This window comes from Meleagris gallopavo, chromosome 2, assembly GCF_905368555.1.
Source record: "Meleagris gallopavo chromosome 2, MGAL_WU_HG_1.1, whole genome shotgun sequence".
Classification (NCBI taxonomy): Eukaryota; Metazoa; Chordata; class Aves; order Galliformes; family Phasianidae; genus Meleagris; species Meleagris gallopavo.
Window position 1 is genome coordinate 62898356 of NC_139405.1, and position 13660 is coordinate 62912015.

At 40.0% G+C, this 13660-nt stretch overlaps 1 protein-coding gene across 1 annotated transcript; it reads left to right on the forward strand.

Annotated features, from left to right (window-relative positions):
• Positions 1-52: 52 nt before the first annotated feature.
• On the forward strand, positions 53-6856 carry ZUP1 (zinc finger containing ubiquitin peptidase 1). Its single transcript, XM_010707457.3, has 9 exons — positions 53-329; positions 1722-1838; positions 2736-2845; positions 3146-3314; positions 3741-3929; positions 4252-4420; positions 5103-5254; positions 5581-5801; positions 6055-6856. Exons 1-9 carry the CDS (start codon positions 53-55, stop codon positions 6100-6102), a joined length of 1452 nt encoding a protein of 483 aa, XP_010705759.2. The 3' UTR covers positions 6103-6856.
• Positions 6857-13660: the final 6804 nt, after the last annotated feature.

A 13660-nucleotide genomic window follows, 5' to 3' on the forward strand; every position in this document is an offset into this window, starting at 1 on the left:
CTCCGCCGCCCCGGGAAGGGGACGGGGCTTCCGAGCGGACCGTTGGGCCGCCATGTCGGTGTGCGGTATCTGCGGACAGGTGCTGCCCTCGGAAGCGGCGGCGCGGCGTCACGTGAATCGCGCCCACCCGGACCGGCGGTCTCGCTGCCCGCTCTGCAGCGCCGCCGCCTCGGGCTACGAGGAGCTGCGCCGGCACGTGGAGGCCGCGCACCCGGAGCCCCAGCAGCTGCCCCGCAGCCCCGAGCTCGAGTGCCCTTTCTGCGGGGAGGCGGCGGGGCGCCAGCTGGAGGCGCACGTCAGGGCGCGGCACGGGCAGTTGCTCGGCGCAGGTGGGTGGTTCCCATACGGCGTGGCATCGCTGGTGTAACGCGTTGGCTGTGCTGGCAGGGAAAAGGAATGATGTTAAGAATGCAGAATGTGACGGTGTAATCGACGGCGTGGTATGCTGTTATTGACCATATTCTGCTGGAATGCTCAGTACAGGAGAGACATAGATCTGATGGAGAAGAGCTACAAAAACCCAAGGGATGGAACACCTCTCCCATGAGGACAGGCTGAGAGATCTGAGGCTGTTCAGCCTAGAGAAGAGAAGGCTCTGGGGAGACCTGAGAGTAGCCTTTCAGTATCTAAAGGGGAACTAAGAAGGAAGGAGTTGTCTCCTCACCACAGTGTCTGCAGGAATAGGACAAGGGGAAATGGTTTCAAACTAAGAAAGGAGAAATTTATTTTAGATATTAGGAAGAAGGTTTTTTCAGTAGGGACAGTGAAGCACTGGCACAGGCTGTCCAGAGAGGTGGTGGAAGCTCCATCTCTGGGAGACACTCAAGGTCAGGCTGGATGGGGCTGAGCACCCTGATTGAGTTGTAAGTGTCAATGTTCCTCGCAGGGCAGTTGAATTAGATAGCTATTAAAGGCACCTTCCAACTCAGATGAGTTGGATTCTGAGGCTAGGTGACTAAAAGAGAGGGCACTAAAGGTTAAGTCTTTGTAGTGTATAGTGGCAGGACTGCAGGCAGCAAGTGAAATGAGGAGCTACCACTGAAACATAAGAAAGCTGTTTCTGCAAGACTTGTCAAACACTGAAATGAGAACATTGTGGAGTTTCCAACCTCAGAAAAGTGACTGGAAAAGACCCTGAGTAATAACCCTGAGCCTGTTTGACATGACCATGGTTTGAAGGTCCTGGCGATCTCCAGATGATCTTCTGAACCTTAGCTGTTATATGATACTCTTCATAATAACAATAAAAGTGCAGAAGAAATAGCTGAGGAAACACAGGAAGATTAATAAAAAATGACAGCATTGTAGTTTTTTTTCTGCCTGCTGACTGCTGTGTTGTCATACAAGCATTAAGATTTTGTAAGCAAGTGTTCTTCCATCAGCAGGACATATCTTTTCATTGAAGGTTTGATATTTGATTGGCATTTTGTAGGCTTTAATAAAAAATATTATAGCTAGTTGTGGTGAGTTTAATAGGGAAAATTTTGCTGAATAGGATCGGGGAAAAATGTATCTTCAAACTTTACAGGTATTTATATATGAATTCATAAGTGCTAAGAGCCATAGCTATTAAGCAAGGCATATGCTGCCTTCCACTGGAGAATTTCAATACCAGCACAATTATTTTTGTTTATCTTGAGCTGCTGGGGGATGATTCTTACAAACAGCAGAAAAGAATGACCAGGAATTGCATTAAGCGAGAAACTGTATTTCTTTTTCAGACACGGAGAATGTTGAACAGCTATATGAATGTCCAATATGTGGTCTTACCTGTACAGACATTCAGATTCTCGAGGAACATGTGGATTTACACTTAGAGGAACACAGCTTTCCAGAAGGTACTTGAAAGGATGCAAGCTTGATAATCTTTGAAAATACTTGCATGTTGCAGTACAGAATCTCTTACAAAATTTAAACAAAACATTTCTTTATTTAAAAAGAGAACTGAATAGATTCATAATGAAGTTAAACGCAAGTTCTATCACTTCCGTTGTGCTTTGCTTAATTACAATGTGCTATGAGAAGTGTCTTTCTATGCATGGTTATTCAGTAAATATTCTAAATCTTAGGTAACACTAAAACTTAGAATTATAAATATATAAAAGATATCTGCTTACATATTCTAGCCTTATAAAAGGGTTACCTTCGCAGAATCTAATAGCTCATTCCCATGTGAAGAGTTCAAAATAGTCTTTTGAAAACTACTGATTTTTTTCTTAGTTCTTTTCTGTAAACGTTCAGAGTCATAACGATAGGGTAAAGAAATCAAAATAAGTTTGCTTTATTTGCATAGCTAATAAAATGCTGGAGATTGACTATGCAGTCTCTGATCCCAAGTTTCTTTTTGTCACTCTGAGATTGCTAGGAGGGATCTGAGAAACCGATATGTCTATTATTCAAAAAACTAGAATTTCTTACTAATAATTATGTAAAACACCAAAAGATGTTTGCTTAGTAGTAGAGCTATACTTGCATTATTTGCCAAGCAACTGCATCTGTGACTGCACACACATTCTCCAAGTCAGGAATTTGAGTCTTAATAGACTGAATGCTGTTATTTGTGTTTAGTACTCCTTGCTAATAGCTCAGCATAGTGCGGGATCCCTCTTGAAAAGTGATGTGTAGCTGTGTTTGTCAGTGTCTGTTTAGAAAAGAATCCTCAAGTAAACAATCCATCAAAGCACTGTTAACCTCCTGGTAAAGTTCTCTTGTTCTGGAATGTTATTCCTGAATAGGTGGAGGCAGTGGAGATTTAGAACTGGCTCAGCGGCTTCAAACTGAAGAAGATAAACAGCAGAGACTTGAAGAAGAGAAGCGAGAGAAGGAAGAATTTAAAAAGCTACAGGTACAGTAATGTTTGTAAATGGGAAAATTATTAAGAGTTGTGCCATTTGAAGTTGATGATGTTGAAACTGTTTCCTATATTATATGAAAATAAGAGTAGTCATATCGGGTCAGACTTATGCAGTCAGGTAGGCTGTACTGAAGAGGTGGTGTCAAGAGCAGCTTGTGCTGTAAGTACAAAGGTTTTATGTCTTATTGTTCACTATTTTTCAATGTTGCTGATTGTGCACGCTGCTTCTTAAATCATTGAACAAGAATTTAAAAAATGGAATTTATATTATAAACGCTGTATCCCTAACAGAGACAGTATGGCTTGGATGGTTCTGGAGGCTACAAGAAGCAATTCCTGAATAATATGGAAAGAGAAGTTAATAGAGGAAGGATGCAGCCCTTTGAGTATCACAAGAGAAAAGCTGACATGATGGAATGTTTGGCTTTTGGTATAGATGATGGGAAAACAAAAACCTCAGGTAAAAGAGCAGTTCAGCAATGAAGTGTGTAGCTTTTAGGCGTAGTTTGTGGTGAACAAAAGGTGTTTTTAGCAAAATGTTTGACCACTTCAGATTGGTATTAGGGTGCAAACAGTATTAATGTGGAGCATGTCTGTAACATCCATCCTTCTAATTTCTTTTTCTTTCGAAGTGGGTGGTCCATGGGAGGGTGAAACTTTGGAATCACATTGAGTGGTTAAGAGCCCAAATACGATACATATCATAAGATGAAAATCTCCTGTTGCATATGGGTTGTCTTTCAGAGAATATGTTTGTTTACTACCTAATGCTACAGGATAGCTATTCAAATTTATAGTAGCTTTTTGTATTGTGTTTCAGTTAGTTGTAATCTTTTCCTGCACGTTGTAATTCATTCTACAGATTTTGTATTTGTTGTTGTTCTAGGAATCACTGAGGCATTGTGCAAATACTACCAGAATGAAAACAAAGATGTGAGGCATGTTTGGCTTTCAGCAGGAGTAGATCACTTCCAATCATCTTTGGGTGACAAAGGCTGGGGTTGTGGTTACAGGAATTTCCAAATGCTCCTTTCCTCACTCTTGCAAAACAGCTTGTATAATGACTGCTTGAGAGGTAGTAATCAAAATACTTCCTATTTGTTTTACATGCCTCAGATGACGACCTGTTGATGTTTTACCTTTTTGTTTATACAGCAAAGCTTATCAATGTCAATTATGCCTATTAAATGTTTGTTAGAACTCTAGTGCATATTGTGAAAAGAATTGGAAGGGTGGTGAATATTGGTAAGGCATGATATGGTTGAAGCTTTAGTTTTGGAGTTTTTTTGGGAGGGTGTATTTTTCTAATATCTATTACCTCTTATAAAAGAGGCTGGATGTTCTTAATACATTATTTTGGTAACTGTAGCTGCAATACAAAAGCTTCTGTGTTTCAGATACTGCACTAATTCCTAGCATACCGAAGATTCAATCCATGATTGAAGATGCTTGGAAAGAAGGCTTTGATCCTCATGGAGCATCTCACTTCAACAACCGATTATGTGGTTCCAAGGCATGGATAGGAGCATGTGAAATTTATTCACTGTTAACCAGTCTCAGGATAAAGTAAGTATTACTTTTTTTGTTTTTATTTTTAAGTGATAGTTAAGCATATACCTTTTAAGGGTCAAAATTGTCAACTATGAAGACAAACCATCCACTATAGTGACTTCAAATTGAGCCAGCCTATAAGTGGATACAGTGTAGTCAATGCATCATAAAGCTGTGTAACTACTTATGCAGATAAGCAAGGAGAATAACTATTTATATCATTGAGACTTGTTGAGGAATTGTGCCATATATGCATGCAATTAAGTACTGATTTAAAAACTTGTTTTCTCTCTAGTTTCACCTTGAGAAGAATCTGAATTTCAGCTACCCACTTGCATATTCTGCTGTTAATTTTACTTTCTGGTATTTCTACAGAAATCTAATGTTTGGATTTTTGCAAACTTCCTAAGCTCTTGTTTGGCAGAAAACAGAATGGAGTATTTATTTGCCACAGAGTAAAGACTGTGGTTTTGAACAGTACCTACTGCATTCCTTTGTAGTTGGCCTATCTTCTATGCCTGTATTTAAAATAAGAGCAAACATACAACTAAAACAGTGTGAATGTTAGTGCCTGGAATTGCAGCTGTTCATGAAGCATTCTTCCTGAAGGAGGGAGGGACTGAGAGGTGATTTTTTTTTTTTTTTAAAGGAAGTGCTTCAAATTTAATACCTTGTTTTAATTTTTAATGTTCTACAGGTGCCAAATTATTGACTTTCACAAACCAACTGGTCCCACAGGTACACACCCTCGTTTGTTTGAGTGGATTTTACATTACTATTCTACAGATAATGAAAGTACTGCAAAGGTAGTGTGCACTTCCAAGCCACCTATCTACTTGCAACATCAAGGTCAGCATCACAATGTACTGATTTGTTCTCTAACTTTTTCCTCTATGCGTGCTGTGATTTAGAGCAGTCTTGTGTTCTTCATTTAATTGAAGGCCTATTCATTGTTAATTTTTTGTTTAAAAAGCATAATAATAATTTTGTATTTTTACTGGGTAGAAAAGCATGAGTGGAATATCAGCTTTTTGACATCTGCTTTTTAATTACAATTACTATGTTAAACTTCAACTAATATTTTGTTTGATTTAAAAATAAGCAGTAAAATGAGCTACAAGCAAGTAAATGGGATTTTGTTTTTCTAAAATACTGGAAAATCTGTTTGAAACTAGGTCATAGCCGTACTGTTGTAGGCATAGAAGAAAAGAAGAATAAAGCCTTATGTTTACTACTATTTGATCCTGGATGTCCTTCTCAAGAAATGCAGAAACTGTTAAAACTGAACAGTGATGGCACTAGTCTCAAACTACTTCGAAAGTTTATGGGTGGCTTAAAAGAAAAGCAATACCAGATAGTTGCTGTAGATGGCATCCTCACATTGGAAGAGAAAACTGTAAGTATTTTAGGAAATAATTTGTGTAAGAAAATTTAAAAGAATGTGTATTAGAATTCAGAACACAATAACTACAGTAGTGTGTTTTCTGGGGGAGGGAAACATGTATTTTTTTTCTTCTCTCCAAAGATTCTATTTATATTTTAAAATATTAATATATAACCCCTTAATAAGTGTGTTTTCCAAATCAGTGACTGAAAAAAGATGTTTTCATTTGTTAAACTATTCACTCTCCTTCCCCTGTTCTTTTTAGGCTCGCTGTCTGGCTTCTCAGGTCTTAACATCAGAGAAGATTCCTTAAAGGACGTCTTATCTACCTCTTTCTGAAATCTGCTGAATACAAAACACTGAACTAGTCATATTGGACTGTGACTAGCTTAACAATTTTTACACCTAAGTTATGTCTAGAAGCTTGGAGAAGCACAACATCAGACTTAAGCCTATAATTTTAATCTTCAGTCAAAGCACTTCCCTCCAGGCGAAGTGTAACTCTTCAGTATTAGCTGCTTAGGCTAGCAGAAAATTGGATATTTTCTTAGTTGCTTAAATTATAAAGTAACATCCACTGCCCTGTAGCAAGCTATGCACTGTAGTTAATTATCAATAAGCACTGGGTAAAAATACTGTGAAACTACTTTTTTTTTTTTTTTTTTGGAGTGCCTGGTCAACTTTATCTCTGTAAGTACATTTATACTTGCTCTATGGCTAATGTTCCATCCCATGTAAAATTTAATTAAAGAGTATCTTTTGTATCTCAGCAACTTCTTCAGCAACTATTTGTGAAGTACAGAAGCAATTCAGTATTTTCACCTGGCATAAATTATTCCAGCAGGGATTCATTTACTACTGCATTTCTTTTTAATCATTTGCCTTCTCCTGGTGCATTCCTTGCTAACAAAAGTGTGCTTATGAAGTGGGTCAGTATTAGCATGGGGCAGGAGGAGGCAGTGGTGTACAAAGTGGAGATTGTTTGCTCCAAGAGTGTGTATGAGACAAACCATTGGGGTGTGGAAAGAAAATAATTTGTATTATGAATAAATATATTTTTTAATTAAGATGTTGCTCTGATAATAGTTTTAAAAATCATGCTTCTAGGGCACAGTCTGTCCTATCAGACTTCACAGTACCTGCCTACAACTTCTGCAACATATAAAACCAAAAGGATGCTGTGAGTCCTGCCTACATGGTCCTTTGAAAGCTCCTTGCAAGTCTCCACTGTCAGGCATGGACTTAAAAAAAAAAAAAAAAAAATCTTTTTTTTTTTCTCCCTTAACAAGCATTTAACTCTCAATGTTCTTTACCAGTGTTGTGGTTTATCACCAGCAGGCAGGTAGTTGAGCACCTCACAGCTGCTCCTGCTCACTTCCCCCACAGCTGGCCTGGAGAGGGAATTGGAAAGGTAAAAGCAGGAAAACTCATGGTTTGAGATAAAACCAGTTTACTAGACAAAGCAAAAGCTGCACCCACAACCAAGCAAGACAAGGAACTCATTCACTATTTCTTATTAACAGCCTTGTATGGGACATCCCTTTGGCCTGTTTGTACCAGCTATCCTGCTTCTATATCCTCTTAGCTCCTTGTGCACCCCCAGCTCCTCACTGCCAGGGGTGCACAAGAAGCTGAACAGTCCTTGAGTTACTCTAAGCACTGCTCAGCAGCAAGTAAAATACCAGTGTGCTATCAATTGTTTTCAACCCAAGTCCAAAACACAGCAATATATGAGCTCCTATGGAAGAAAAGTAACTGTTCTATCTAAAACCAAGACAGCTAGATTGGATTTCTCCCTCTCCCCCCTTTTGTAGGAATGAAGTAAAAGAAGCAACTTGGTAAAATCTGAGGACTAAACCAACCATCTAACAATTGTCAAAAGTAGGAGGGACTACAAATTTTCCAGCTCCTGGAAGCTGACAGTCTGTAATCATATTGCAGCTGCTATCGCTTGTCAGAAACATCTGTCCTCCCTGGTCATCACCAGATTGTGCTTCCCTTTTGCTCGCTTCAAGGACAAGGATGGAACTGCCCTTCCTAAGCCTGAGAATGGAGGAAGGGTCCATTCAACTAATTTTTGCTACTGGCACAGTGTCAAGTGTAGTAAAATAGGGGAGACAGAGTAGTAGTATTTTGCATTAAAATTAACAATTCTTTGGAGCACTCCAGTCTGGTAGTAAAGTTCTGTGGTGGCACTACCTTATGCATTAAGAGGGATGCTGAAAAGCATACCTTATGGCTTTGATTATAAATTCAGAAGTCTGGAAGGGGCAGCTCCCTTTTACTTTGGATGCAGCTTTGTAGTCTTGGAACCTTTTCTCTCTCTCTCTTTTTTTTTTTTTTTTTTTTTTTTTTAAACATTGTAACATTTTAGTAGGGAAATGTGAATCTTTGTCTGTTTCCCGGTCCCACTAAAAAATCCCATAGCTCCAAGCGTGTGAGTTAGAGCTGTAATCTTTGATGACATAAAATTAAGTTCTGGTATGTAAAAATATATAGTTTTTTTGTTGTTGTTGTGTTTTTGTTTTTGTTTTTTTTAACAGGAGTTCAAAATACAGTTCTAATCAATTTTAACTGCCATCAAGCTTCTTGGGATTTCTAATTTTTTTTTTGTAATTAAGTCATACCTGCCACTCTGAAAGTAGACACCATCTTGTTAGTGAACAGCTGTGGCAATGCTGGCTGGAGGAACCAGCACTACTTAAGGACACTTCATTTAGAGCAGACAGCTTCTCGTGCCGGATGACAGCTCTGTACTTGCACTCAAACATTCTGCCTTATTCACAGAACACCTTTTATCAACAAGTAGCATTTGTAGGTACACCCTTGATCATTCACTTCTTTGTGATCTAACCCATCACCTGCAGGAAGCAGTGGTCTCACAGGGAAATGGCAAGCAGTTGTGCTGTCTGGCCACCTATACAAAGGGTGGAGTGACTTTGACACCAGTATTAAGTGGCTTACAAAGGTTGCATATTTTCACTAACCTTTTAAACAAGCATTTCAGATAACTCTCTGCACATTCTGTCATGAGAAAACATGTTACTGTGAGTTGTATTGTGGATTATTAGAAGTTAATTAACTACTACCTGATGCCTTAATTCACTTAATTTGTAATGCCAAATGATATACCTCTAACCTGTGCATGAATGGTATATTTGAAAGACATAACTATTATAATCTTCTACCCTTGCTTACTGGCAGAAGCATGGCTGGCTGTCTGCTGACTCCATGTCTTGTCTCAGACAGCAAGATAACAGTGCCCCCACACCTCTAACCCAACTTCTCTGCACTGCTGATGGAAACTGCAGGATGCAGAGCTTTGGGCCCCCACTGGCATGGTGCTGGTGACCCCAGGTCTCATTGCTAGTGCTTTCACAGTGGGGAAAAGAAGCTCATCCCAGATATAAGCATTCATCAGGAGGCTTGTAACTTGTGCTGAACCCAGTTGGCTGCTGACATCTTATCCTAATAAAACATTCCCAAATGCCTTCTCACTTTCTGTTCCAAAGAGCTCTGCATCTTCACAACAGCCAGAGTTCCTCAGCTGCAGCAGGAACTGCGGTGTCTGAGTTACAAATACTTGGTACCTGGAGGTACTTTCTACAGAAAGGAGTACTTGGACCAAAGGGGGTTATAAGTAAGCAAGAGTGCGAGTTTCACCTGATCATCTGCAAGGGTTCTGCAACTACAATTCCTGACAGTGCCTGGACAACAACTGACCCTGCGAGACAGGATCCCCTTTTTCCACTCGACTGGATGCCAGGCTCACAATAAATTCCATTAAGTGTGTTGCATTCTAACAAGTACTCTATATGTTTGACTCTAGGAACTGCAGCTGGGGCAGGGTAATGGGAGAACATCAGTTAGGAACCACAGTTTAGATAACAGTGGGGGAACAGATCACAGAAATTACTAAAAATGCTACTGTAATGCTGAAATGGGATGAAAAGAACCACAATAACAGCAGGACAGCAAAGTCTCAGGCTACAGCAAATGAGAATGAGCCAAAATGCGGCAACTACAGACGCAAAAATGAAGGAACAGAGCTACTTACCCTCGAAAGGCCACAGAGAGCCAGAGACCTCCAACAAAAGATGCCCTTTCTTCTCCTGCCAACACTTAAATGAGGTCTGTGAAGGGGTGGATCCTGGGTCCACCCCTTTTGGTGGAGCATACCCCTGAGCTTCTGTGGGTTGGCCCTGCCTTCCTACCAGGTGCTCTATCACTGTTTCAGGTCATAACTTAGCATTTCTGCTACAGCCACAAACGACTTTGATCTATTTTGATCTCATAGACAGTGGGATAATAGAGTAGTACAGTTCTACAACCAGATGTAAAGGCCACAAGCTCATCCTTTATGGATATCCTGGCCACTCATGTTCAGCTGCACAGTATATTGCTGAGGAAAGCAATGGAGGAATGTCTGTGAACTTACACAACACAGCTTGGTTACTGAATGTTCTCCTAGATATCCTCTACACTGAGTGCTGATGCAGCTTATTTTTTATGTGCCATTATCTAACTCTCAGAAAAGCTTCAGGTGACTATCAAGAAAACTATCACATTAATCAGGAACTGAGATTCAGAAGAAGAGGAGAGAAGATGTGTTTATTTCTCCTTCAAAGCAATGTTAAAACTTTCTGTCAATTCAAAATGTATATATATTTCTTTTTTACAAAAAAATGTTTCATTTTTATATATTTATTTATTTCAATCAGCTTAATCAGAAATTGTGATTGAAAGGGAGAGGAGAGGAGAAGGTGGAATGGACCTATGAAGATCACCAAGTCTAACTGCCAGACCACTTTGGGACTAACCAAAATTTACATTATGTTATGATTGTGTTGTTCCGATCACTGATAACAATGGGGTATCAACCAGATCTCTACCAAGTCTGTTCCAGTGTTTGGCACCCTCACAGAAACAAAATGTTTCCTAATACCCACTCTAAACTTCCTGTGGCTCAGCTTTCTGCTGTTCCCATCCTGCCATCCAAGAGTAGAGCTTGGCACCTCTGTTTCCCTCTCAGAAGGAGTGCAGAGAACAGAGGGGTTACTTCTTAGCCTCCGTACTCTGGAAAATCTCTGCCTCTTCTCACAGGACATGCCTTCCAGACCTGTTATCAGGCTTAGTTGCCTTCTTCTGGACATTTTCACAGTCCTTGACATCCTTTTTATATTTTGCAGGCCAGAACTGCACACAGTATGCAAAGTGAGGCTGTGCCAGCAGTAAATATAGCTGGAGAAGCACCTCTTTTTGACCTTCTGGCTATTCTGTGTTTAATGCATTTAAGAATGTGGCTTGCACCTTGTCTACCAGAGTGTACTGCTGGCTCCGGATGAGCTATTGTCACCAGCAAAACCAGGTCCCTTCCCATTGAGCCCTCCCCCAGCCATGTCCCACAGTCAGTGACTGCCTGGTGTCTGTTTGAGAAGAATAATCTAAAAGCACACAGAATAAGCAAATTTATTCAATTAATATTTTCTTGTTTTGGTTTTGGTTTTGCATTAATTTATTCTAATCCAGAGACAATGAGTTCCTCTTATCAAAATACAGATAACAAAACAATCTTGTTTGAAGTGACGCTGAGAGATAAAATGTCAAACTGTTCTGACAAACCTGTTCTCAATGGATTATCATGCGATTTGGAATGGGACTCTGCTCCGAAGTCTGCCTTTTGCATGATCTAAAGGATGCTGCACAGAAAATCTGCAGCTCTGAAATAAAATAGAACTGTGTTAAAGGTAAATCAGAGTGAGAATAGGTTATGTTTGAAGAAGTGAAAAATTGTCCCAAGGCAAATGATGAGATGGGAGAAGAAAGGTTTTTATTCAAAAGGTGAACAAGAGTGTAATGGTATTCCATCAGAAGTTGAATCATCATAAATGGAGAAAATCAGAAATGTAAAAAGCAAGTTATTGTAAACAACTGCTGCCGTCTGTTCTACATCAAGAAAATGTAAGGGAATATTGGCCAGAAGATTCAATCTCTACTGTCATACTATCACCATCTGCCATCTTCTGCATGCAGAATACAATCCCAAATCTTTTCTTCATACACACTTCCATGTTAGACAGCATTTTGACATACTGCCACTCTTTTGCCATCTCTCACAACGGAGTGGAAGAAAGAAGGAGACACAGTATGCCAGTGACAGAAATCCCAGAGGAATGAGCCACTGATTGACACCTTAGGTAATAGTAAGGTACAACTACTGAGAAATGTCCCTAGTAACTCAGACCACATATCTTTGGCATGGATTTTGTGCAATAACAGGCAACACTAGATGTTAATGGAGTATAAGCATACCAGAGGATTGTTTAAAGGAAAGGAATGTATTGCAAACCTTCTTCACGGTTAGCGGAGCTACTATCTTTTCCTATGTACGTACCAAGAATGAAGGTCAAAGTGGTTTAAGTGAGTTTAAGTGATTGCAATGACATGTTGAATATATTTGTACTGATGTATAAAACTTTAATTTTACAGGGTAGATTGGTAGGAAGCCTGTCTTTGTCTGTTATCTGCCCAGGGAACGTGGAGGCTTATTTTAGGACTCTCAATTTCACAGTGCTGTAGGCATTTCTGAAAGGAAAGCCACGGCTTGTATGAACGGGAGTATGTTGTGTGAAAGTACCAGAGGAAACAACAAGGGAAGAACACGAGGGGTAGAAGTGACCAGCACTGGAAACATAGGCTCTAGGCCATACAGTAAAGCACAAATATTCTTTCCTCTACAAACTGAACTTTGTGCAACTTCACCTGTGGTTTAAGTATATGTTAGGTATTTGGATCTTGAGGTTAATTATTAATACTGTACAGGACTATTTGTCCCAAAACAGGTAATAGAGTTGAATACATGGAAACTACGTTCAATTAGCTGCCGATAGACTGTAATTTAACAATACTGACGATCAGGGGCAGGTCATAACTTCCTGATGCTGTCATTTTACTATATTGTTGAGATTTATATATTCTGCCAATTCACCATCTGTCCAAAGGCCAAATAGCTTAACAGTCTATTTGTTTCTCCTGGAAAACACTACGTCTTGCCCTAAGTCAAAGTTTTTGGTGCCCCGGCTAGAACACGGAGCTGGTGACAGACAGCAGATGTTGCTCTTTGGGCCTCTTCAAACCTCTCATGGATGATCTCCGTGCCTTGTTTTAGGATCAATAGCTGTCGCCTTCCATTCATACTAAATTCCTTGACCAGAAATTGCAGTTACAAAACACTGGGCGTGCCTGACTGGAACACAAAGCAGAGCAGTACAGGCTTAATCTTTGGGCTTAAAACTACCCTCTGTTGCAAAGAAGAATTTAGCCCTACTCCTCGTTCTGGCTTGTCCCCTACCTGATGGATCTGTTGTGCAAGTCTGGGGACTACCTGGGGAATCGATCCAGGTTAAAAAGTAACTACACAAAACAAGGCATAGGGCTGGGGGACAAAATTTTCTTTATTGCGTAATGTGGTTGGTGCGCAAGTTTCAGTGAGAAAGGTCTCAGGCAAGATTTTATTTCACTTACAGGTGCTTGTAGAAAAACATAACATGCGCACATTCGATTACAGGGAACCAAAGAACTCACCCCAAGAAGATCTTGGCTCAGGCCGGGTCTGACTGGTTTCACTCCACTTCAGTAGGGTGATGCACTCAGACTGCTCATTCAGACTGCTGTCACATACAGTGTGCAGGTATAACAAGGGCAAAAATTTTGTAGGAGCTGAGTAAGAAACACACACACACATACACACAAAAAAAAAAAAAAAAAGGAAAGAAAGAGAATCTTGTAGTGACTTCTGCTCCTCTTCACTCTCACCCTTCCTCAACAATCCTCTTGATAAATTGGAAGAACAAAAATTAAAATTGCATTAA